Genomic DNA, 27,804 nt, shown 5'->3' with positions numbered 1-27,804 from the left:
AGATATGTAAGGCTCTATATAATAGATAGATAGATATGTAAGGCACTATATAATAGATAGATAGATAGATAGATATGTAAGGCACTATATAATAGATAGATAGATAGATAGATATGTAAGGCACTATATAATAGATAGATAGATAGATATGTAAGGCACTATATAATAGATAGATAGATAGATAGATAGATAGATAGATAGATAGATAGATATGTAAGGCACTATATAATAGATAGATAGATAGATATGTAAGGCACTATATAATAGATAGATAGATAGATATGTAAGGCACTATATAATAGATAGATAGATAGATAGATATGTAAGGCACTATATAATAGATAGATAGATATGTAAGGCACTATATAATAGATAGATAGATAGATATGTAAGGCACTATATAATAGATAGATAGATAGATATGTAAGGCACTATATAATAGATAGATAGATAGATAGATAGATAGATAGATAGATAGATAGATATGTAAGGCACTATATAATAGATAGATAGATAGATATGTAAGGCACTATAAGATAGATAGATAGATAGATAGATATGTAAGGCACTATAAGATAGATAGATAGATAGATAGATAGATAGATAGATAGATAGATAGATAGATAGATAGATAGATAGATAGATATGTAAGGCACTATATAATAGATAGATAGATATGTAAGGCACTATAAGATAGATAGATGGATAGATAGATAGATAGATAGATAGATAGATAGATAGATAGATAGATATGTAAGGCACTATATAATAGATAGATAGATAGATAGATAGATATGTAAGGCACTATATAATAGATAGATAGATAGATAGATAGATATGTAAGGCACTATATAATAGATAGATAGATAGATATGTAAGGCACTATATAATAGATAGATAGATAGATAGATATGTAAGGCACTATATAATAGATAGATAGATATGTAAGGCACTATATAATAGATAGATAGATAGATAGATAGATATGTAAGGCACTATATAATAGATAGATAGATAGATAGATATGTAAGGCACTATATAATAGATAGATAGATAGATATGTAAGGCACTATATAATAGATAGATAGATAGATAGATAGATAGATAGATGTGTAAGGCACTATATAATAGATAGATATGTAAGGCACTATATAATAGATAGATAGATAGATAGATAGATAGATAGATAGATAGATAGATAGATAGATAGATAGATGTGTAAGGCACTATATAATAGATAGATAGATAGATAGATATGTAAGGCACTATATAATAGATAGATAGATAGATAAATATGTAAGGCACTATATAATAGATAGATGTGTAAGGCACTATATGATAGATAGATATGTAAGGCACTATATAATAGATAGATAGATAGATAGATAGATAGATAGATAGATAGATAGATAGATAGATAGATAGATAGATAGATAGATAGATGTGTAAGGCACTATATAATAGATAGATAGAACTTTATTTGTCCCCAGGTAGAAATTTGGCTCTTGCCTTTAACCCAATAAGAAGGACTCGCTGTGCTGTTTTTGGGTCTCGGTGGCTTTGGTGTCTGCCACACAAGTGAAGTGATTCAGTCTGAGAGGCGTCTCCTGTCTGATCAGCTGTCTTCTTCTCTGTATTCCTCCATCTTCTTCTTTTTTTCTTCTTATTAGGACATTTCAATTTCCTGTTACTCTTCACTGAGTACACCTTGAAGCATTTCAAAATGTGTACAGCTATAATGAAATGTAAATTCATACGTGTTTATAAGAGAAGGTCTACCTAATTCCACGTTTCCAAAGTTTTCTTTTGTTACATTTGTGGAGAGAAGTTTCCCTGCACTCCCATAATGGACGTGTGCACCAGGCAGTATGGGGCCTACAGTGACTCCATCAACTGTTCTCTTTCTGTTCCTTATGCCCATCAGCCACAACATGAAGCCCACCTGCCTAATATTTTGTAGGTCTGATTCTTGGACCCCACAAGACCTCTGAAGGTGTCTTGAGGCACCAAGACATTAGCAGCAGATCCTTCAATTGCAAGGTGAGGCCTCCATGGATCAAACTTGTTTTTCCAGCACATCCCTCTGATGCTCAAACAGAATTTGGAGGCCAAGTCAACACCTTGATCTCTCGGTTATGGTTCTCAAACTATTCCTGAACAATGTTTGCAGTTTGGTAGGGTGCAGTATCCTGCTGAAAGAGGCCCATCAGGAAATACTGTTGCCATGAAGGGGTGGACGTGGTCTGCAGCAGTCTTTAGGTAGGTGGTACGTATCAAAGTCACATTCACATGAATGTCAGAACCCAGGATTTCCCAGCAGAGCATTGCCCAAAGCCTCACACTGCCTCTGCCAGCTTACTTTCTTCCCATAATGCACCCTGCTGCCATCCCTTCCCCAGGTAAAGGACACACACACACAACTGGCCGCCCACGTGATTTAAAAGAAAATGTGATTCATCAGACCAGGCCACTTTCTACCATTGCTCCATGGGCCAGTTCTGACGCTCCTATGCCCATCATACGCACTTTTGGTGGTGGCACTCTGACTGGTCTGCGTGATGTGTCTTTGGACGTCTTTCACCTCTCGTGGCCAGCATGACCTTTTTTCAGAGGGTTGTGCTCCAGTAGCTCTTCTGTGGGATTGGACCAGATGGGTCAGCATTTGCCCCCCCACGTGCCCCAAGGAGCCTTGGGCGCTCATGACCCAGTTGGGTATGGACCACTGCATACCCCACAAGACCTGCTACTTTGGAGGTGCTCTGACCCAGTCGTCTGGCCATCACAATGTGGCCCTTGTCAAAGTCGCTCAAATCCTCACGCTGGCCCATTTTTCTTGTTTCCAACACCAGACCTTCAAGAACTGGCAGTTCACTTGCTGCCTAATGTGTGCCACCCCACAACAGGTGCCATTGTGACGAGATAATCAGTGGTCTTGATTTCACTTGCCACTGGTTTTAATGGTGTGGCTGATCGATGCAGAATCTTCTTTCTGAAGGCCACCTGTCCATCTCGGCACAGTTTGTTTAAATAAGAGGACAGGGTCAGATGGGGTCTTCTCTCTCATGAGGTTCTAATCATTTGCTCCTGATTCTAATTTGGGATATCTGAGTCAGGGGGATTGATGGCACAGTGGCACAATGGTTGAGCTGCTGGAGACATGGGTTTGCATCACAGGTGCTGCTTGTGTGGAGTTTGCATGTTCTCACCATATCTGTGTGAGATTCCCCCAACTGTCCAACGACATGCAGATTAGGTGAATTGGCCCTGGTGTGTGTGTGTGTGTTTGCCCTGCAGTGGACTGGTGCCCTGTGCAGGGTTTGTTCCTGCCTTGTGCCCAATGCCAACTGGGATAGACTCCGGTACCCTCCGTGACCCTGGACTGGATTGAGTGGATTTAAAAATGACGTGACATGACGCAAATGGTGGGGTGCACTTACTTTTGCACACATTACATTTGTTCTTATCTTTATTTCAGTGATTCACCAGACATCTGGATATTTGTTGTATTTTATCACCTTTACCTGTAGATTCTGCTTACTGGTCCCAGTATGGTGCACCTCATGGGGTGCACTTTTTTTTTCACACGACGGTGGCTGCACCCCTGTGCTGCTTTTGGGACCCTCACTTGAAGTCTGGCTGGCCGGGTGGCACTCCCACAGCAGTCCAATCTGAAGATGCCAGGTGGAGGTGACTGTGGGGGCGACTGCCCCTTTAGGTGGTCCAGTCCAGGGTGAGTACCCGCCTGTGTTTTCCAAGACTGCTGGTGGGAGGACATCTGCTCTTTAAATGTTTTCTGGGAGGTCATTGTGAAGGTTCTTCTGTCATCACGGTCCTTGCTAGTCAAGGCGCTATATGAAGTCAAACGTCTTTATTTGTGAAGTGCTTCACCATAGTGCTGATGAGGCTTGCTTGTCTATACTGTCAAGCACTTTGAAAGGCACTATATAGTGGTGACGGGGGGGGGGGGGGGTTTCCTCAGTGATGGCCGTTTGCTTTTCATTTATTTCCACAGCAGATATTTCCACTCCATAAATTTCTCCTTCAGGGACGAAGCTTCTAGTGGTAGGGAATGGAGACCCCCTGGGTTTGTCATTCTCTTCATCTTTTATATAGCGCCTTTCATAGTGGAGCCCAGTTGCAAACTCCCAGATGTCCCCGACATGCGTGTCATGCAGGCTGAGTGGCTCTGGGGAAGGAGGTCAATCAGGATGGGGTGGAATTCCACGGAGCAGGTCAGGGCGGTCTTTCTCCCCCCCCAACCCCCACCCTCACCTGCCTAGGTGTCAGTGACCCTTGACCCCCCCACACTGCCCCGCCCCTCGACTCTTATCACCAGGCTCTCCTGCAGGCCTCAGGCTCATTACCTGTGAAACCTGCCGACGTGATGGTGGTGTGCATGGAACTCGGCTGACGGACCACCACACCTTACTGAGCCCTGCCGCGGCCATGGAGGTCCACCCTGGAGTTTGGCTTATTGCCCTGCTGCTGCACCTGAAGATCTGGGGGTCCACAGGGGTCACCGGTCCGGAGACCAACAGTGTGGGCAGTCAAGCACCTGAAACGTCGAGGGGTGACCTGGAGGAGGCGCTGCAGGAGCAGGTACACTTTTAGGGTCTTAATCTGGTTTGGGGGGGGGGTTGACCCTGCGGTGTTTTTTTTTTTTTTTCTCGGCAAGGCTCGACTCACCATTGTGCACGCTGATTTGGGGGGGGGGGGGGGGGGGGGGGGCTGACAGGATGAACTTTAAACCCCACCCTGCGTCTACGAGGAGGATTTTAGACACGCGGCTCACGCAGGACCGCCAGCACTGTGGGTCAGGGTGCATACAGCGCCTGCTCACCAAGTGGGGGTCTCAGGTGAACAAGAAACCGAGAAGGTGGACGAGGCGTTGAGACCCTCACTTGAGTGTCAAACACAATGTCGCGCAGCCTGGCCCGCCTCTGAAAGGCGCTATATTCATTCTCAATGGAGCGGGCAAGCAAGGAAAATGGCAGGAGGAGGTTCAGAAATACAAAGCACCAGAATGGCGGGAGCAAAGTCCGCGGCGCCTCGGAGGACAAAGCAGCGAACTGCCGCGTGGTGGCCTTTGAACGGGCAGGCAGTTCATAAATGGATTTATCGGACGATCAGCAGCTAATAAATCAGATCGTGGAAAGGCCAGCGAGTCCAAGGCGGCTCGTGTTGTGCGATCACAGCGGCGCGTGACGGTTTTTCATTATATAGCGCCGTGAACAGTCACCGTGCTGGCGAAGCGGTGTCATGAAAGTCGGCAGCGCTACTGAAGAACTCCGCATTGATTGGACAATTCCACGAACACTCGTCGTGTTTTAAAATAATCAGAATGCGACCCCCCCGACTCGCCTGACGGCAGGCTGTTAGCGGAGCTCCACAAACATGAAGCGAGTCGGGGTGGTCGCATTAAGAATAATCCCCCTTACCACAGCGCTGAAACCTCGGGAGCTTACGGCGCGGCCGACAGTCGTCACTCACCGTGTGACGTCATGCAAACGGGCGGAAGTCATCACGTGACGTAAGAGCTCTGTTGACTGAACGGACACGCGGCTCACGGCTCACAAATGTTCTCGAATAACTAATCACTGCGTGTCTGGGCCATTTCATAAAGGCAGCAGAAATGTCACCGGGCATGGCTTGTCTGTGTCCTGAGAAAAATCTGGAGGTTAAATGACACAAAAGTGACACCCTAATGATGTCCTGGTGACACTAAAGTGACACCCTGCTGTAATGACAACATTATGATACTGAAGTGACACCCTAATCATGATAACCACCTAATCAAACTGGGGTGACAACACAGTGACACTCTAATGGCAGTGAAGTGACAACCTAATGACACATAGTGACTCCATGATGACACTGAAGTAATGGCCTAATGACATCATTAGTGGCACCCTAATGACACTCAAGGTACACCTGATGACACTGAGTGACACCCTAATGTAGTCCTAAGGGCAGTGAAGCAACACCCCAATGACACTAATGGCACTGATGTGACACCCTAATGATGCTCTAATGACACTGAAGTGATACCCTGATGATGCCCTAATGACATCATAATGGCACCCTGATGACACTGCAGTGACACCCTTAATGGCACTGAAGTGACACCCTAATGACACCAAAGTGTCACCCTGTTGATACCGGGATGACACCCTAATGAAACATTGATGACACTGAAGTGACAACCTAATCACGTATTGATGACACCCTAATGGCACTGAAGTGACACCCTGGTGGTCGAGGACTCTCAGTTGGCAAACACCATTTTGGTGCGTTACTGCCACCACCTGGTACAGAGAGTGTGTCAGAATGTTCTCAATGCCATATTCTCTCACTCAACTTAGTGTCCCCCAGAAATTGTAACTTCCACCGATGGCACACATCTACGAGCTGCTGGGACTTTGTGGTCAGCGGACCGGAGGAGGCGGAGCTTGAGGAGACACCACATGACTTCCAGAGACTTCTGGTTACTTCCTGACCGAGGGTGGAACAGGAGAGCAGGGCAGCCGCAGCAGAACCTCAAACCCCCCCCAACCCCCCCATACCCACCCCCAAGGGAGGCAGCCACCCTGGGTGTGTGACAATGTGTGTGTCATGTGATATTGAAGACGGGTTTAGTCGCAGTGCCATTAACAGTCATGACATTATTTAATAAAACTGCATGTGCTGAACGTCCGGCTGATAACGGTCTTCATTTTCTGACAATGAGCTCATATCAAGCATACGACACCATCTGTAATAATCATCACATTCTCAAAGTAATTTAATAAAAGTGTTTATTATGTTCAGTGTTGTCAAGAGTTGATTTGAAAATATCACAGTAGAGAGTGCGATAAACAGTCATCAATTTAATAACTGCATTTCTAAACTGTATAGCGCCTTACCGGTCTTCATCTTCTCCCAGTGATTTAATATTTGCATTTGGCTGTTGCCTTTTTCCACAGTTATAAATGCATTCGTGTCATATATAGCGCCTTACGAGTCTTCACGTTCTGCCAGTTTTATTTTACTACACGTGAATTCGCCGCACTTTCCACTTTCTTCTTCTGTCCTTCCATTTTCTCCCAGTGCAGCACTGTGTCGCCTGCAGGGGGCGACTTCATCACGGTCTAACTTTGATTGCAGGTAACTGGAATAGCAGTGGCTAGTAAAGGCGCTATATACCTCAAAGTGTTCTTTAGCTAAAGGATATGTGATGTAAGGTGCAACATGTGAAGGGCCACTAACGCTCACACGGTACGAGGTCACCTGTCACTTCACACACCTGCCTCGTGATAATCAAACAGCACATGTAAAGCATTGTCATGTAGTATAATAGTCTGAAAGGCGCTATATCAACAGCACGTCTCAGGCTTCTTGAGGGGCCCTCACCCATCTCTAGGTGGTTCAAGGGGATACTTTGAGTCCTTTCTTGTGCTGAAAGTCGCTATATGACACAAAGTCTGACTGACAGGTCACCTCTCTTGCAGGGCTACTACCTGCACCAGCTCTTCCTACAGTATGGCAACAATGGCACATTGTCCTTTGAGGGTCTGCACCGCCTGCTGGCCAGTTTGGGTCTGGGGGCCGTGAATGTCCTGGAGATTCACCATGAGAGCGTCGGCCATGACCACGTGTCCCACCTGGATGCCCTGGAGCTGCAGGAGGGCAAGCACAGCCACTCACATCCAGCCGAGGAGCACAAGAAGCAGATGGTCAAAGAGCCCACCTTGAGGGGCAGCACTCCTGCCCCCGGTCTAGACAGGTATGGTAAGGGAGGTCTGAAGAGCTCTGTTTTGGGCTCTGTAGGCCTAACGCTGCTCCTGTATCTTTTCAGAGAGAAGCCCACCATGGATCCACACCAGGTGAGGGGCCGTGCTGCAGGTCACCTCAGTGAAGGTCCGCGCCTGAGCCATCCACTGGTGAACCATCTGCACGAAAACGTGAGTCTGGGGGGCTTTTAGGATGGGGGCATGGGTGATTCAACATCACTGAGGTGTCATGTAAGGTTTGAGCCACTAGAGGGAGCTCCACAACCTGCTGAAGCAGAGGGCTTTATAAAGGGCACAGCATTCTGGAGAAGTAACAAAATAAATTAATAAATAAATAAATAAAAATAAAAATCGGAAATTGTTTTTGTGAAAGGCGCCATAAATAAAAATACCTCGAGGAGGCGACTTGGCTGGTGACCCACCCTTCATTTTTGGATAGGTGTGATGGTGATGTGCTTTACTGCCACTGTAAGCCACTAGAGGGAGCACTTTGGCCCTCATGCTCAGGAAGTGTCCACGGTGGCACCCTCTCTAGTGAAAGGCGCCATAAATAAAAATTACTGAGGTCACCTCGATAAAGGTCGGCATCACATGGCTACAAACTTGAACCACCCAAAGACCAGCCATCTGAGCAGTAAACGTGAGTCTGAGGGGCTTACAGGATGTGGGTATGGGCTCATCACTGAGGTGTCATGTAAGGTGTGAGCCACTAGAGGGAGCCCAGTGACCTGCTTAATGAGGACTTTGTGAAGGGCACAGCATTCTTGAGAAATAACAAAAATATATAAATAAATAAAAATAAAAAGCAGCCACGTCCTTGTGAAAGGCGCCATAAATAAAAATACCTCGAGGAGGTGACTTGGCTGGTGACCCGCCTGGCATTTTTGGATCGGTGTGATGGTGAGAAGCTTTACTGCCACTGTAAGCCACTAGAGGGAGCTCAGTGACCTGCTTAATGAGGGCTTCATAAAGGGCACAGATACGTTCAAGAAATAAAAAAAAAATAAAAAGCATGAAAGGCGCCATAAATAAAAATAACTCGAGGGGTTGTCTTGGATCCTATGCTGCATTTGTTTGAATGGGTGGGAATGGAAGGATGCTTCATTACCACTGTAAGCCACTAGAGGGAGCACCCTGAGCGTGAAGTGTCCATGGTGACTGTTTCATTTGTGAAAGGCACCATAAATACAAAATACTGAGGTCACTTCAATGAAGCCAAATAGCTGCATACCCTGAACCACCCAACGGCCAACCGTTTGTATAAGTATACGAGTCTGAGGGGCTTTTAGGATGTGGGCATGGGCTGCCAAACATCGGTGAGGTGTCATGTAAAGTATGAGCCACTAGAGGGAGCTGCCTAATCAGAGAGCTTTATAAAGGGTAACCGTGGTGACATGTGAAAGGCGGTGTAAATAAAACCGACTTGGGTGGGGGGGGTCGCATGGTGCCAATTGGGCATTTTCAGGTGTGTGTGGGATGGCAGGGAGGGAGCAACTTGATCTGCCTACTTAGAGTTTGTTCTCTTAAGACACGTCCATGGTGACATGCACCTGTGAAAGGTGCCATAAATAGGAATGATTTAGGTGTCCAAGTCTTCTGTTCATGTTATGAGTAGGAGAGGCAATCTGAAGGCCACTGTTGACTCCTGGTGCTGTGTCTGTGACGGAGTTCAGGTTGAACCCCAGCTGGGGTGGTGGGGCTGTGACCCTCGATGATTAAAACAGTCATGCAAACCCAAAGATGGAGACCGGTCCACTGGGGCTGAATCTGGTCACTGAGATCACGAGAACAGAGCAGGCGGGGAGCTCAAGCCAAGCGCCCCCCCCGGTCTCTGTGCCAGCTTCCTGACGCTTCTCTCCTTAATTACTGACACCTCATCTAGCGACATGAGACTCCGCCCTCTCAGACAGTGACTGCTTAAAGCTCCGCCCCAATTTTAATAGGCCTTGTCTCCAGCACACACCCACCTCACCTCATATAGCACCTTTAACAAATGATCAGCAGGGGGCGTGGCACTGAGACACCACTGGAGGCAGCTCCTCCTCCCTGTATATAGCGCCTTTTTATAATCAGAGTGCCAGTCTGAAGTCAACTCCATGTGATGGAACTTCAGTTGTTTGGAGCACAAGCAGTAAAGAACACACAGAGAGGCGATCTTCATTATATACAGTACAGTATAGCGCCTTTTATAGTGATGCTGAAGTACTGCGCAGTATTATGTATTCATGCACTGATTACATTCTTTGGTGTATTTTTTTGTATTTTGCATTTAGGTATCAATTACATATTTTTTATTTATGCACTTTTTTGTATTGAATGTGCAATTTTAATTTTTTTCAGAGGTTATCTAGAAAATCATTCATCTTGTGGCATACAATTCACTGACACGGCCACTAGGGGGCCACCTGTTAACTTGGGCCAGTGCTCTGAGTCAGTGAAGGGCGCTATATAAAATAAAGTGAATTGAATTGAACACAACAGTAGCACGTGATGAGGTTTAGGGGGCCAGACACTCACTTAGTGTCAATGGGAGTCAGCAGAGCCCCCAACAGCCCACCCAACTGTAGTTTGAGCCCAGCTGTCCAGTCGCTTTGCAGTTGTTTCCAAAGTGATTTTTCCCATTTCAGTGAGCATCCCATAATTAACCCTTTGGGTGTTTAGAGTGTAAATCCATTTGCACCCGTGTCTCCTCTGCTCATGCCCGGGTGCACAGGGGGCTCACCTTAATGCAGCCTCGCTGGGTGCTGTCCAGGCATGCAGTGCCACCTAGTGGCCACACGGTGGGGATTTAAGACTGTAAGGGCAGCAGTCTGAGCAACAGAAACCGCCCAATGTTAATGACTCAGGGTTTGGCCCCGCCTACTACAGGTGATTGGCTCCTGCTCTCCTGAGATGGACAGGTGGATGGGTGGAGCACTCAAGTGTATGACTGAGCTGAAAGGCACTACATATATATATTAACACATTAGCAGAGTGTAAAATGTCTATTTTTATTTCATGGATTACGTCTTGATAATGCTGAGTAAGCAGCCCCCCACCTCTCTACAGTGCCTCCCCTGCTTCTCCATTTATGTTTTTTATTTTTCTATTCATCTTTTCTTCTTCCAGTGTCTCAATGTGTCTCAGCTCCTGGAGAACTTTGGCTTGGGCGAGGAGAATGCCATCACCCCGGGCGAGTTCACCTTCCTATGTCCCGCCCTCCTGTACCAGATTGACAGCCGCGTCTGCATCCGCCATAATGACGAGGTGAAGAGCCGGCCAGCAGATGGCGCTGCCTCGTTACTCATAGGTAGGCATCCAGATGGTACCCTCTCGTTATTTTTAGGTGAACCTGCAGATGGCATCATCTCCTTACTCTCGGATTGTCCTTCAGATGGCACCCTCTTGTTATTTCTAGGTGGGCCTGCAGATTGTACCATCTTCTTACTCTTGGGTGGGCCTGTAGATGGCACTGTCTTATTATTTTTAGGTGCCCCTGCAGATGGTACCCTCTTGTTATTTTTAGGTGGGCCTGCAGATGGCACTGTCTCATTATTTTTAGGTGGGCCTGCAGATGGTGCCATCTTCTTACTCTTGGGTGGGCCTGCAGATGGCACTATCTCATTATTTTTTGGTGCCCCTGCAGTTGGTACCATCTCCTTACTCTTGGGTGGTCCTTCTGACGGTACCAGTTTGTTATTTCTAGGTGGGCCTGTAGATGGCACTGTCTCATTATTTTTAGGTGGGCTTGCAGATGGCACCCTCTTGATATTTTTAGGTGGGCCTTACACTTAGTACCATCTGAGGACCATCTATCTCATTAGTTTTAGGTGAGACAGTGCCATCTACAGGCCCATCCAAGTAAGAAGATGGTACAATCTGCTGGCCCACCTAAAAATACCAACAGATTGTCTTTTGCCTTACACTTAGTACCATCTGAGGACCTCCTATCTCATTGAGTTTTAGGTGAACCTGCAGATGGTACCATTTCCTTATTCTTTGGTGGTCCTTCTGACGGCACCATCTTGTTATTTCTAGGTGGGCCTGTAGATTGTGTTGTCTCCTTAGTCTTGGGTGGTCCTTCAGAACGTACCCTCTCGTTATTTTTAGGTGTTCCTCCAGATGGTGCCATCCCATTACTCTTACGTACTTCTTACATTCCTGAACAGACAGCCGAGTGGCATTGATGGCACAGCTGTGAAGCCCCCACTAACATGTCGACCCATTATTCTAACCGATGCATGTTTAATCCCACCGTGGATGCTGCCCACCTCCAGTTTTAAACAGCCCGTGCCCTCTTCCCACAGCCTTGACTTGGGGCAGCCTGGCCGTCACCGTGATCAGCGTGCCGCCCCTGCTGGCCATCGTCCTGGTGCCGCTCCTGAGGCGACGCATTCTGGAGACGCTGCTGGCCTTCCTGGTGGCGCTGGCGGTGGGGACGCTCTGTGGGGACGCCCTGCTGCACCTCCTGCCTCACGTGAGTCTCTTTCTTTTGTCATTTGTAATGCTGAGAGCCTGTGAAGTGAGTCGCCCCTCAGAGAGGAAACGGGACCCCCGACTGGCTCTCTGTGGATTGGGGTTACTGGTAGTGGAAAGGCGCAATATAAACTGAAGTTGTAGGCTCAGTCCCACCACTGACATATTGCGCAGTCTGCACAGGTCTTTGATTTTTGAAATAATTGCCAGCTGTAAGTTGATGTTATTTCTAATGGAAAGGCGCTATAAAGTACAAAGCTGCAGGTTCAATCCCACCTGTGCAAACCAAACACAGGACTTGGGGGGGCCCCCTGGTGGCACACGGTTGTCACTTCAACATCCACTGCAGACTCTCTGAGTGACTTGCTAGCTTAATTTCAATTGTTTCATATAGCGCCTTTCCATTACCAAAAACACCAAAGTCCAAAGCCGACATACTGCAGAATCTGAACACGTCCTTTACTGTGTGGCACCACAGCGGATGAGAACAGGAAAGAATTTACAGGTGAAAGGCGCTATAAACAAAGTGCCAAGTTGTACCTTCAGTCCAGCACTGACGGATTAAACACCCTGAGCCGGAAGACCCCAAGAAAGAAATTACAGCTGTAAGGTGGTATCGTTAAACGTGGAAAGGCGCTTTATAGAATAAAAGTATGAAATTTTAGGTTTAGCCCCACCACTGACAGATTGCGCAATCTGAACACACAGCCATAAATGGGTATGAGTTATAGTGGAAAGGCGCTACATGAAATAAAGGTTCACTCCCACCTCTTGACGCGTTGTGCAGTCTAAAGACAGGAAATGGCGCCCCCTAGTGGTCAATACAACATCCACTACTGACCTGATGGGCGGCCAGCTTGATCTCTTTGTGCTGCAGCTGAAGACATCAAGAAACAAACAACAGTTTATCAGTAATGAAAAGGCGCTATATAAAAGAAACAGAGAGGTGCCACCACTGCTGAACTGCACGCTCTGAACACGGACCCTAGTGGCACAAGGGTGCCAGTTCAGTGTCCACCACAGATTGTCACTTCATGTCTTTGTGCTCCAGGTAAGAATTCAAGAAGAACCATGCAAGTGTATATTTCTGCTATTGATTATGGAGAGGCGCTATATAACACAAAGTACAAAGCTGCAGGTTCCATCCCCACCTGAACACGTCTTTTATTGTGCTGTGCTGCAGCTGAAGGGGTCTAAAAAAACAAAAACAAAATGCATTTGTAAGGCGGGGTTATTCATAATGGAATGGCGCTATATACGATGAAGTGTGACGCTGCGCGTTCAGTCCCACCACTCACATATTGTGTAATCTAAACACAGGAAATGGGACCCCCCCATAGTGGCTCACGGTTGCCAGTTCGGGTTCCACTACCGACTCGCTGTGTAGATTTTTAAATCTCTTTGTGCTGCTGCAACTGTGAAGAAATAAAAAAAAAAAAAATTAAAACAACGGCTGTAAGTTTATATTATTTGTAATGGAAAGGCGCTATATACAATGAAGTGTGAATTTGAATATTCAGTCCCACCACTGACATATTGAGCAATCTAAACTCAAGTAATGGCGGCACCTAGTGGCACAAGGGTGCCAGTTCAGTGTCCACTCCCGACTCTCACTTAATCTCTTCGTGCTCTGGATGCAGAAATCACAACATAAGTTGCATTACTTTTAATGGAAAGGCGCTATATTATATAAATAATATATACTGTCATATGAAAAAGTTTGTGAACCCCTCTCAGCTTGCATAATAATGGACTCTCCATCCATTTTCCAACCTGCTGAATCTGAAGACAGGGGTCTGCTGGAGCCAATCCCAGGCAACACAGGGCACAAGGCAGGAATCAATCCTGGGCAGGGTGCCAACCCACCGCAGTAATTGACTCTTCTTTCAACAATAAAGATAACAGTGGTCTGTCTTTCATTTCCTAGGAACATCCGAGTACTGCGGTGTTTTTCCGGACAAAGATTTTTAGTGACGCAGTATTTAGTTGTATGAAATTAAATCAAATGTGAAAAACTGGCTGTGCAAAAATGTGGGTCCCCTTGTCATTGTGCTGATTTGAATGCCTGTCACTGCTCAGTGCTGATTACTTGGTGTGATGAGCTCATTAAGCCTTCATAGACCGGTGTGTCCCATCATGAGATATAAAGGTATTTAAGGTGGTCAATCACAAGTTGTGCTTCCCTTTGACTCTCCTCTGAAGAGTGACAGCATGGGATCCTCAAAGCAACTCTCCAAAGATCTGAAAACAAAGATTGTTGAGTCTCCTGGTTTAGGTGAAGGCTACAAAAAGTCATCTCAGAGGTTTAAACTGTCAGTTTCTGTAACTGTAAGGAATGGAATCAGGAAATGGAAGGCCACAGGCACAGTTGCTGTTAAACCAGCAGGTCTGGCAGGCCAAGAAAAATACAGGAGCGGCATATGAGCAGGATTGTGAGAATGGTGACAGACAACCCACAGATCACCTCCAAAGACCTGCAAGAGCATCTTGCTGCAGATGGTGTATCTGTACATCGTTCTACAATTCAAACATCTGTATGGCAGAGTGATGAGAAAAAAGCCCTTTCTGCACTCACACCACAAACAGAGTCGCTTGTTGTATGCCAATGCTCATTTAGACAAGACAGACTCATTTGGGAACAAAGTGCTTTGGACTGATGAGACACAAATGGAGTTATTTGGTCAGAACAAAAAGCACTTTGCATGGCAGAAGAAGAACACCGCATTCCAAGAAAAACACCTGCTACCTACTGTCAAATTTGGTGGAGGTCCCATCATGCTGTGGGTCTGTGTGGCTAGTTCAGGGAGTGGGGCCCTTGTTAAAGTCGAGGGTCTGATGAATTCAACCCAATATCAACAAATTCTTCAGGATAATGTTCAAGCGTCAGTCACAAAGTTGAAGTTACGCAGGGGTTGGATATTCCAACAAGACAATGACCCAAAACACAGTTGGAAATCTACAAAGGCATTCATGCAGAGGGAGAAGTACAATGTTCTGGAATGGCCGTCACAGTCCACTGACTTGAATATCATCGAAAATCTGTGGGATGATTTGAAGCAGGCTGTCCATCACATTGAACTGAACTGGAGAGATTTTGTATGAAGAATGGTCAGAAATACCTCCATCCAGAATCCAGACACTCATCAGAGGCTATAGGAGGACAGCATCTAGAGGCTGTTAGATTAGCAAAAGGAGGCTCAACTAAGTATTGATGTCATATCTCTGTTGAGGTGCCCACATTTATGCACCTGTCTAATTTTATGATGATGCATATTTTCTGTTAATCCAATAAACTTCATGTCACTGCTGAAATCCTACTGTGTCCATAAGGCATGTCAGATATTAAAAGGAAGTTCAGCCAACAAGAAACAAAAATCCAAAGAATTAAGAGAGGCTCCCAGACTTTTTCATATAATAAAGTACAAATCTGTGGGCTTAATGCCAACCCCCCCCCCCCCCCCCCCCCATTGTGTTGTGTTCCAGCCAAAGAGACCAAGAAACCAGTTATAGCCATGAAATGGTGTCGTTCGTACTGGAAAGGCGCTATATAAAATGAAGAGTCAAGCTGCACACTCAGGCCCCCAGGCTGAATTTAGGAGAGGGTCGGTCCCCCGAAGCCCCCCCCCCATCCGCGGCCTAGGACTGCCATTACTGACTCCATGTGTTGCTTGTTATTCCCTTTTTGTGTTCCAGCTGAAGAAATTAAGGAACAAATGACAGCAGTAATGTGGTGTAAATTGTAATGGAAAGGCGCTATATAAGACAGTACAAAGCTGAACCTTTAAGCCCACCATTGACGTGTTAGCCAATCTGAACAGGTCCTTTATATTGAATGTTTATTTTACTTTAACGCTCTAAGAACAAGGTGCTATATAAAGTGAAATTCATTTCTCTTCCCAAATGAAGGCCCAAGCAGGAGGACACAGTGGTGGCGACTTGGACCTCGAGGACTCTGTGCTAAAGGGACTGTGCGTGCTGGCGGGCATCTACATCCTTTTTGCCATCGAGTGCCTGATGGGGCTGATTCGGAGCTGCAGGCAGCGCCCAGTAAGCGTCCTCGTGTGGTCTCTCCTCGGCGGCCAGCTTCTGGTGGGCTGAAAGGCACAGAGAGATGTTTTCACTTCATTCTTCACAGGGGCCCCCGGCACAGGAGCAGGGTCATTCCCCAGGACCACCGGAGGGGCTGGAGCTGATGGAGAGCCGTGGCTCACCGGGTGAGTTCTCTGGCTGCTAGCCGCACGTCCTGCTGACCGTTCTGAAGTTTACAGACTTGGTGTCCACTTCCTTTGTAGGTCCACGTACAGGCAGCGGTACCTGGGGTGACGGCACCCACGGCCACTCACATGGCAGCAGCATGGTCAGCCTGGCATGGATGGTGATGGTCGGTGATGGAGTGCACAACCTGACGGACGGGCTGGCCATAGGTGAGAGCTATTAGGGGGTCCATCCACTTTTAGGGTCAGAGATGTGACCAGTTTAGCCAGGAAACCAGCCTGGATGGGGTGCCAGTGCTTAGACTTGGGTGTGTGAGAGAAATGGGGGTGACAGAAGGGTGTAAGAGGAACAAAGATGACTGGCTCTTCATTCCTGTAGAGTCCTCGAGGACCACTCATGGTCTGACATGACTACGGGGTGACCAGCATTTGGCTTACAGCATCACAGCTGGTCAAGTGTTGGCATTTAGGGAAGCGGCCAACAAACTGTCCCCTGTTGAGAGAACATCATAAAGCTCGGGCCGCGTACGGGCCTACCCGACAGGCTTTGTACTGGGAACAGACTCGGGCATCGCACTGTGACAGGCGGCCATTACCCGGCCGGGATGCCAGATGGATGGGAGGAATGGGGGAGAGTGAATTTACAGTATCTCACAAAAGTGAGTACACCCCACACATTTTTGTAAATATTTTATTATATCTTTTCATGGGACAACACTGAAGATATGACACTTTGATCCAATGTACAGTAGTCCGTGTACAGCTTGTATCACAGTGTGAATGTGCGGTCCCCTCAAAATAACTCAACACACAGCCAATAATGTCTAACAACAAAAGTGAGGACACCCCTAAGTGAAAACTGTCCAGATTGTGCCCAAAGTGTCAATATTTTGGGTGGCCACCATTATTTTCCAGCACTGCCTTAACTCTCTTGGGCATGGAGTTCACACGAGCTTCACAGGTTTCCACTCCTCCATGACGCCATCACGGAGCTGGTGGATGTTAGAGACCTTGCGCTCCTCCACCTTCCCCACAGAGGCTCAATAGGGTTTAGGTCTGGAGACCTGCTTGGCCAGTCCAGCACCTTCACCCTCAGTTTCTTTAACAAGGCAGTGGTCATCTTGGAGGTGTGTTTGGGGTTGTTATTATGTTCAGCTTCTGAAGGGAGGTGATCATGCTCTACTTCAGTATGTCACAGTACATGTTGGCATTCATGGTTCCCTCAATGAACTGTAGCTCCCCTTTGCCAGCAGCACTCATGCAGCCCCAAACCATGCTTGACCGTAGCCGAGACACACTTGTCTTTGTACTCCTCACACACGCTTGACACCATCTGAACCCAATAAGTTTATCTTGGTCTCATCAGACCACAGCACATGGTTCCAGTAATCCATGTCCTTAGTCTGCTTGTCTTCAGCAAACTGTTTGATGGCTTTCTTGTGCATCATCTTTAGAGGAGGCTTCCTTCTGGGACGACACCCATGCAGACCAGTTTGATGAAGTGTGCGGGGGGGTGTATGGTCTGAGCACTGACAGGCTGACCTCCCTCTGCGGCAATGCTGGCAGCACTCGTACGTCTATTTTCAAAAGACAACCTCTGGATATGACGCTCAGCACGTGTACAGTAATCCCTCACTTATCGTGGGAGATAGGTTCCAAGGCCGACCGCGATAACTGAATTTCCGCAAAGTAGGGACACCATATTTATTTAATTATTTAACGTGTATTTGGACGTTTTTAAACCCTCCCTGTATTGTTTACAACCCATCCTTTACTCTATTAATAACAGGGACAACTGCTAAGCAATATGAAATCGGTAGATAAGTTTACACTTACTGTATAGCGAAGTACACGTAGCAGCTTGTAGGCGGTCATGACGTCGTCGACCTTGTTGCAAAGATTCCCAAAGCAGATTCCATCCAGACTACTGCCTTATCACGTCCACTTGCAACTCGTTTTGCGCCCTGGTTAAAGGACACTGCGGCCGTAGATCTTATATGCTTTTCCTCCTTTTTAAATAAAAAGAATCGTGGACTCATTTATGCTGTAATGGTGTCCTGCAGCGGTGCAGCTGTTCCCTTCCTTCAACATATCCAAAACTTTTACCTTTTCTGCAATCATTTGCATCTTCTGTTGGCGCTTGGGCACGTTAATGCTGAATGAGTGAGATGAGACTTCCTGGTTAATGCAGCACTCCGTCGCTGAGCCAATCAGCAGCAGACAGGAACTTAACTGCGTGCTCTGATTGGGTAGCTTCTCAGCCATCCGCCAATAGCATCTCTTGTATGAAATCAACTGGGCAAACCAACTGAGGAAGCAAGTAAAAAGACCCATTGTCCGCAGAAACCCGCGAAGCAGCGAAAAATCCGCGTTATGTATTTAGATATGCTTACATATAAAATCCGCAAAGTCGTGAATCCGTGAAAAGTGAACCGCGAAGTAGCGAGGGATTACTGTACTCAACTTCTTTGGTCGACCATACCAAGGCCTGTTCTGAGTGGGACCTGTCGCTGTATGGTCTTGGCCACCGTGCTGCAGCTCAGTTTCGGGGTGTTGCCAATCTTCTTATAGCCGAGGCCATCTTTATGTAGAGCAGCAATTCTTTTTGTCAGATCCTCAGAGTTCTTTGCCTTGAGGTGCCATGTTGAGCTTCCAGTGACCAGTATGAGAGAGTGTGAGAGCAAGAACACCAAATTTAACACACCTGAGACCTGGTAACACGAACGAGTCACATGACACCCACCGGGGAGGGAAAATGGCTAATTGAGCACAATTTGGACATTTTTCAATTAGGGGTGCACTCACTTTTGTTGTTAGACATTAATGGCTGTGTGTTGAGTTATTTTGAGTGGACCGCACATTTACACTGTCATACAAGTTGTACACGGACTACTGTACATTGGGTCAAAGTGTCATATCTTCAGTGTTGTCCATTCAAAAGATTTCATAAAATATTTACAAAAATGTGAGGGGTGTACTCACTTTTGTGAGATACTGTATAAAGACTACCTCTCTGTGGCACGCTAGAGGGCAGCCCTCCTGGGTGGCTGTGGCACCACAGATTCCCGCAGGGCACGCTGGGAGTTGGAGTTTGGCAGAGCCCTGCTCGGGTCTGGTGGGGGGCTGCTAGGGGGCGCTGCAGAGGCTACAGTGAACTTCCACCATAGCTGGGAGTAATTTCAGGTAACGCTGATGAGCTGCCTCACTCCATTCAGAGTTGGGAGGAGGTGGACGAAGCTTACCAGGAGAAGAGGAAGAAAAAGGGTTTTGTACTGGACTGTGCTGCGGGGAGCAGAGAAAAGTGCCCTCATACAGGAATAAAGGTGCGCTGCGTGGCAAACTCGTGTCTCTGCCCGTCTGCGTCGGGTTAGGACGGCTGTACGCACCCCTAGGCTTCACCGCACTTTGTCATTTGTCAGCAGAAGACAAACTCAGATGAGCAACAAGAAGAAACTCAGTGCTGGCACGTCATGGTTGGCTGGCATGCAGCATCTGACCACAATCGGGTCTCGACGTAAAACGTTTACATGGCGTTGAACAAACACAGACAAACGAGAAAAACGCTCAACTGTGCAACTAAAAAGAGAGTTCCTAATAAAGCACAGAGGAGTAAAATAAAACATCTGTAACGGAATCGACGAGATGAAACCCAGCAGGAATCGTACTGAAACTCGGAAATTGACATCTCAATGTTATTCACGAAATACAATTTGATTCTCATCATTTTCACTTTATTCTTTATTGTTCGTCTTAATAGTCCAACTTTATTCTCAAGATAAACTTTTGATTTTAATCTCAACAGTGCGGTTTTATTGTTGAGATCCAATTTTCATTTTTATCTCGTCAGTTCATCTTTTATTTATTATTTATTCTGAGATTAAATTAAAATCAAAATGGTGTCACGAGAGTTGACTGCATTTTAATCTCGACAGTTGATTTTTTTCTCAAAAGTTCAACTTTATTCTGGAGATAAAATTTTGAATTTTATCTTGACAGTTAATATTGATTTTAATCTTGAGAATAAAGTTATCTGTCAAGAATAAAGCTGAACCGTCGAGACAAAATTCTGAAGAATACGGCCAAGCTCAAAATTTTGCCATCAAAGTCGTATCTTAAATGTGAGCTAGATTTGAATCTCGACAGTTCGCTAAGCTCCGCCCCCCCCGCTCCGTTCCTCATTTTTTCTTCTTGGATCGTTACCTCATTCTTATTTCCTATTGGACCGTTTAGGTTCTGAAGGTGGACGATGCATCATGTTGAATTCCAATTCCAGGGTCAAATGACGTATCCACCAAAGAGCACAGATGATCAAAACGGCAACCTTGTGGGATTTGTCCATCCTATTTGCCTCAGAGGACCACTTCCTGAATGAGCGTGTTATTGTAGGTAGGACCCTCACTCTTGGTTTGTAGTGAGGCTGAAGCAGAACCAGGTTATTATCTGCTTTCCCAAACGCAGGCAGCGGGGTGGCGCTGTATGCGTCTTTAACGTTTGCATACAGAAGGTCAATAGTCCTATTTCCCCGGGTGTTACAATCCACATACTGGGAGAAGGCAGGTAATATTTTGTCCAGCGTCACATGGTTAAAGTCTCCAGCGATTAGCACAAGCGCCTCGGGGTCCTGCGTTTGTAGTTTAGCAACAGCGGAATGGATGATGTCACCCACAATCTCCACGTCTGCGTGAGAAGGGATGTATACAATAACAACAATGATGTGTCCAAACTCTCTGGGCAAGTAATAGGGACGCCAACAGTTCGATGTCTCTGCAGCAAGTGGAGATTTTGACATTTACATGTCCAGAGTTGCACCACCTTGTATGTAATTTAATATTGTTTTTTATCAATATGCTGCTGCTGGAGTATGTGAATTTCCCCTTTGGATTAATAAAGTATCTATCTGTTTGGGGTCTGCTTACTGCCATGGCGGCCTACTCCCAGAATCCTCCTTGACATGCGTAGCTTTCCATTTAACCCTGTGTTTCTCAATTCTTCATCTTGTTTCCATCAGGAGCCGCTTTTTCTCTGAGTGTGTCTGGAGGGCTGAGCACCGCCATCGCCGTGTTTTGTCATGAACTCCCCCACGAGCTCGGTAAGTCCTGCAGCAGAGCACCTCTGTTTTGCGATCGCTATACTCCAACATGATGATGATGTCCATCCTTCACATCGCAGGGGACCTGGCAATGCTGCTGCATGCGGGCCTCTCATGGAGACGGGCACTGCTCTTCAATCTTGTTTCAGCTCTGCTGAGCTTCGTGGGCATGCTGGCTGGGGTGTTCATCGCTTCTCACTCCTCCGGATTCACCTTGTGGGTCTTTTCTGCCACTGCTGGTGTATTTCTTTATGTGGCTCTGGTCAACATGGTAGGTACTGAGTGTCACTTGCTCACTTGATGCTGGGTCTTTGAGTCACTTGACTAACGTGTCTCCTCCTTCCTCGATTGTCACTTCAGGCACCGGAGATGCTTCACGGAAAATTCAGCACAAAGGGAACGCACTGGAATGTCGTGCTGCAGCTGCTGGGCCTGCTGTGTGGGGGCACCATTATGCTCTTCATTGCGCTCTTTGAGGAGAAGCTGGTCTTAAATTGGTGAGGTGGTGCCCTCAGCTGGCAGAGTCTGATACCCTGAATAACTTGCCGCTGCCGTATCACAAGACTTGAAATGTCACATGTCACAGGAGCCAAACGCCACCTACTGGACTGGTGTGGGGGGATGCAGGCCATTAGCAAGAGAGGTGAGCAGACTCTGCAGCATCCCCACCACCCATCACAGACAGATGAGAGCACAGAGACTGACCCTGGGGGATAAAGGGACGAGCCTAAGCCCCAAAAGATGTTAACGGGCAAGAAAAACCCACATAAGAGAGAACGGGAGCAGCAGAGTGTGGAGGCCTTCATTTAACATGTACTGTATATTTAGTTGAAGAGTGGCAGCTTCAGCAGTTGCAATTATGTTAATAAACGACAGAGCGTGAGGTCCTTGAAAACCATTTACTTCAGGTACTGAAATGGAGAAAACGCTGGTGGTGTATCATCTTAAAAACTAGGTTACTCTGCACAGCCCTAGTGGAGACTAAGGATTTCATAAAGACTCAGGAAATTTGTAGCACAAATACCACATAGTCTTTTTCCATTGGGGGTTGTTACACTCCTTACTTTTTCCCCAGAAGACCGTTGTTTTCCAACTGATATGACACAATTGTTCTGGTGGTAGTAGATGGATGTTCCAGGTGTGCTCAATTTTTGTGCCACCGAGGAAAATTCCTTCAGGTAAAGAAACAGCAGCAGATGGTTCTTTTTTGAAGTGTTGTTAAACTTGATGGCTTTCCTGAATGAATTATTTCAAATTGGGGTCCTCAGTTTGTCTGCTGTTTCTGGTGTTTCCTTTGATCCAAAGTAGGTTGTGAATTGCCCCCTGGAAATGAACTCGCAGAACAAGTTAATCAAGAGTTTGTGGGGACATAGCTTTACAAAAAAACGATCTCCATCTGCAGTAGCTTTTTCAGTTTATGAAAATTTCTCTAAAACCACTCAAAACACGTAAGACGAGCCATTGACCTACACTGGACATGCACACCTCGGCAGAAACAGGAAAATATATACAGGTAAGGAACACAGCAAGGAAGGAGTATGGCTTTCATTCCGTGACCTGACAGGGAATGAGACATTTTAATGAGCAGAATCTAATCGGGGAAGGGCTACGTGATAAGCATACACCAATCAGAGTGCATTATCACCCATCCACAATGCAATGCTGCGACAACGTTTTCCGAAGCATACGACCCTTAAAGTCTCCATTTTTGTGGGGTGAAAAATGCAGGGTTAGTGCAGGCAGAAGGTGAAAATGGAGATTCATTTCCACACTTAACTGAAAAAGAGTTCTTGAGATGTACTGCTAACTCCTTCTAGTCCAACTGAAAGTCTGCATTATCCGTGGCTGAATTTGTCTGGAATGTTCTTTATCATATAGGCCTTTTGAAGGTTTCTTCGAATTTAAACCCATTTTGTTGAATTTGAATTCTGCTAAACCATTTATCCTTACTCTGGCAGACTACCTTACTAGGATACGTTCATTTTGGGTTATAGTTTGAGAGAATCTGAAGAAGGCAGAAACAACCGCCGATCAATGCGCTGATGGCCGGTGCTTTGGGTCAGAAAGAATGTGTGGCTCACCACGTCAAAGATCCTTCAGAGGGTAATTGTGTGCCCAGGTACATCGGCCCGAAGACTCCTACCCCAGTTTCACTCTTGTCAGGTGGGCACATCTGTAGTATCTTTAGAGACAATGCCACCAAATATTAACAAAGTGGATGTTGACTTGTAATCCACTGGAATTATGATATGGTCAATAAAAAGTGAAATACTCTTAGGATCTGTGAACATTCTTGAATAAAATGATTTTTGCCATGCACAAAGTAGAGGTCTTAAACAATATGCCAAATTTATAGTTTGTTAGTAAAAAAAATCTGTAAAGGGCTTATAAAGTGAGTTTTAAAAGAATTCACCTTAAGTGGATGGAAACGTCAAGATTTCAATTGTAAGAATGTCAATAAGTTGTAGACAGCTGACAAACTTGAACTTGGGTAACACTGCTATACTATTCAATGATTTCCGAGATTGTTGATTCCCATGCCAGTCTTTTCTAGCTATCGGATTACTGTATTTCTGCCGCTGTTTGACTACTGGACCACACATGAATAAAGTAAGATGCTTCCACAGACTATTACCACGATAGTCAAATCATTAAGATCCATTTTCTGTGGGAATATCCCATGCGTTGGTACCTGTGTCAGATGCAATAATGAAAGGTGGGGCTGGGATTGGCTGCAGCAGACCCCCCGTGACACTGTAGTTAAGATATAGCGGGCTGGATACTGGATAATGGATGGATGGGGTCTAAAAGACAAATTCAATTGTCTGACCTAAAACTGCTTGCTTTGTCTGTTAAACATTAATAATGGCTCCTGCATGGCTACAATGCCTTAACATCTTCTAAATCATTAAAATGGGAATTTTTGCTACCATTGAAGACGATATTCAGGGATGCCGAGGAGTACAAATATCCTGCTATTGAGTCATTAACCTCAAGTCTTTCAAGTGAACAGTTATGCAAGAAGTAGAGAATGAAGCTACAACATCATCTTCAATGGAAACACCAGTTGATATCACCTGACCACATCCACTCCGCCTCCTTCTGGGTTAGGTGTTATGTGACTGGAATAGCCAAGATGCATATGCATGTCCTTCCTGGTTGGTTATATTAATGCATTACTATAACCCTATTTTTGTGGATCACATTTCTCCACCTCTCCAGGGTCTCCTCAACCTGCTCACCATTCATGCTGCACATCACAATGTCATCCGCAAACATCATAGTCCACGGGGACTCGTGTCTAATCTCATCTGTCAACCTGTTCATCACCATTGCAAATAAGAAAGGGCTCAGAGCCAATCCCTGATGTAATCCCACCTCCGTCACTCCTACCGCAGATCTCACCACAGTCACACTTCCCTCGTACATATCCTGTACAACTCTTACATACTTCTCTGCCACTCCAGACTTCCACATAAAATACCACAACTCCTCTCTAGGAACTCGTTATACGTTTTCTCAAAGTACACAAAGACACAATACAATTCCTTCTGTCCTTCTTTATACTTCTCCATCAACACCCTCAGAGCAAGCATCACATCTGTGGTGCTCTTTCCCTGCATGAAACCACACTGCTGCTCACTAATCATCATCTCCCTTCTTAACCTAGCTTCCACTACTCTTTCCTGTAAGTTCATGCTGTGGCTCATCAATTTCATCACACTGTAGTTACTGCAGTCCTGCACATCCCCCACCTATTCTTACAAATTGGTACCAGTACACTTCTCCACTCCTCAGGCATCCTCTCAATTTCCAAGATTGCATTTAACAATCTGGTTAAAAACTTCACTGCCATCTCTCCTAAACACTTCCATGCTTCTACGGGTATGTCATCTGGACCAACAGCCTTCCCATTCTTCATTCTCTTCATAGCTGTCCTTACTTCCTCCATGCTAATCCACTGCATTTCCTGATTCACTATCTCCACATCGCCAAATCTTCTCTCTCTCTCTCATTCTCTTCATTTATCAGCCTCTCAAAGTACTCTTTTCATCTGCTCAATACACTCTCCTCTCTTGCGAGTACCTAGCCACAGGGGATGCACAAACCAGTGTGTTTCTTCATGCCGGTACCAATCCCACATAAATGGAGTGGGTTACATCAGGAAGGGCATTCAGTGTGAATTTCTGCCAGATCAAACATGCGGGTATCAATATAGATTCAATATTTTATAACAAAACATGAAAACTTCCAACGTGAATATTTTTTACAGGCACTGTAAACAAATATTCCAATATATTATGAAAGTACAGTAAAAAACACAATGATATATGCACATAAATTAAATGTGCCAAAACATGCAGTATATTTTTGTTGCTTATTTCTTTATGTATTTAAATATTTCTTCATTTATTTATTTTAATAACACAGCAGGCAATAAAAATATGGCTTGAAATAGAAACTGTCATTTCCACCCATCAAAGTTGAGAGAGCAGGCTCTAGTGATTAATGTATTATGATTGTTGTTATCGGTAGCTGGGAGGCACACAGTTGCAATTTTGCACATGCTTAAGAGCCACATGAGTCACATGGCAAACAAAGCGCACGCTCAGAGTTGTAACTGTGGACATCCATGGCGGACACCAGTGGAGGAATTAGTGCCCAGAATTACTGCTTGAAGCAGTTGCTTTAATTGAAGAAGCCCTGAATTCATTATCCTCTAAAGAGTGTGACTGTGCCGTGTGTTGTCTGATATAAATGTAACACTTGATTGTTCAAGACTCATCATGAGCACCCTATTGACAATTCACTAATCAAAACACAGTAGTCACTACAACCAACCCTTTACACTTTGATGGCTAAGAATGAGTTTTCTTTTCACAGTATATTCATGTTGCCTATGGTGTCACTAAAATTAAAAAATGAAGAATTACATAATTAAGTAACATTTAATTATTTATGCTCACATATGTGGTGGGTTGGCACCCTGCCTGGGATTGGTTCCTGCCTTGTGCCCTGTGTTTGGCTCCAGCAGACCCCCGTGACCCTGTGTTCGGATTCAGCGGGTTGGAAAATGGTTGGATGGATGCTCACATATTATTGTGTTTTTATTTATTTATTGTCAAATTACACAATACAACCCTTTACACTTTGATGGCTAAGAATGAGTTTTCTTTTCACAGTATATTCATGTTGCCTATGGTGTCACTAAAATTAATAAATGAAGAATTACATAATTAAGTAATTTAATTATTTATCCTCACATATTATTGTGTTTTTATTTATTTATTGTCAAATTACACAATACTTTTATTTGCCTATTTATGTATGAGGTACCTGCTGTCTGCAATTTGGAGGAAATGCAACTTCAAAGTTTTAATGAAAGCTGTCCAGATCTCAAAACAGCACATGATGGCTGTCAAACACTCATTTTGTTTGGGCTCACTTATTCTCTTCAAGCTGTAAAAAATAAAGCACGTTTAATACATAGAAAACCTCTAGCATTCAGCCATCACACAGAAAGGAAAGCCACACTGGAAGAAGCAAGTAGAAGCAGAGAGCACTTTATTTAAACAGGACCAATCCAAAGCCACAATACGGAATTACAAGACTCGTTGGCTGCAGCATACATTGTATAAAATATATCAAGTCTGAATTATTATTATCATTTTAAAGTTTGAACAACAACAATGCAGATTAGTTTCCATTAATTACTTTTCCAGATTGTTTTTTTCTTCTTTGTAATACACATACATAGTTTCCATTTTGTAACAAACAACCATTCACTAGCTCACACAATGAGATATCAAGGCAAAAGTGCTTTCAGGATTGCATTCTCACGAAAATTAGAAATGGCTTGTGTGGGAGCACTGAACCACAGCATTCGCCCGCCTGGCCGCCTTCGAGCACTCCCACTTTCACAGGAGTACCCCCAACACTGTAAAATATGCCCCTAGAAGCTTGTATCCAAAGAAGATCATTTTCTGCGTAAGGCTGGATAATTAAGCTTCGTCCCATAGTCGCACAGTGATGCTCTGTCAGTGACGGGAGCCATTAACCTCAAAAAACCCCCCACCCGCCCCTTTCCGGATTAGTCCGGTCACATGTGGCTGAGCTCTACAATGGTAAAGTCTTGCTGCCAGTGCATCATATTTGTTTCATTTCACATATAATGAATTACACCCCCCATTTAACCGTAATACATTTTTATGAAGTTGCAGCTTATTCCGGCCCACTCAAGTAACATTTTGTCAAACCTGAAGGTTTATAACAGAAG

The 27,804-nt window shown here is 45.3% G+C and overlaps 1 protein-coding gene across 1 annotated transcript; it reads left to right on the top strand.

Annotated features, from left to right (window-relative positions):
• Window positions 1–4,352: 4,352 nt before the first annotated feature.
• Window positions 4,353–22,321, top strand: slc39a5 (solute carrier family 39 member 5). The gene is made up of 11 exons (XM_028799073.2): window positions 4,353–4,599; window positions 7,488–7,762; window positions 7,835–7,940; window positions 10,878–11,058; window positions 12,056–12,225; window positions 16,131–16,271; window positions 16,360–16,438; window positions 16,517–16,648; window positions 21,447–21,527; window positions 21,608–21,798; window positions 21,888–22,321. The coding sequence occupies exons 1-11, from the start codon at window positions 4,447–4,449 to the stop codon at window positions 22,026–22,028; spliced, it is 1,650 nt and encodes a 549-aa protein (XP_028654906.1). The 5' UTR covers window positions 4,353–4,446; the 3' UTR covers window positions 22,029–22,321.
• Window positions 22,322–27,804: the final 5,483 nt, after the last annotated feature.

Source organism: Erpetoichthys calabaricus, chromosome 3 (genome assembly GCF_900747795.2).
Source record: "Erpetoichthys calabaricus chromosome 3, fErpCal1.3, whole genome shotgun sequence".
NCBI lineage: Eukaryota > Metazoa > Chordata > Cladistia > Polypteriformes > Polypteridae > Erpetoichthys > Erpetoichthys calabaricus.
Note: the sequence above shows the minus strand (reverse complement) of the source record. Positions and strands in the feature narration are given on the sequence as shown.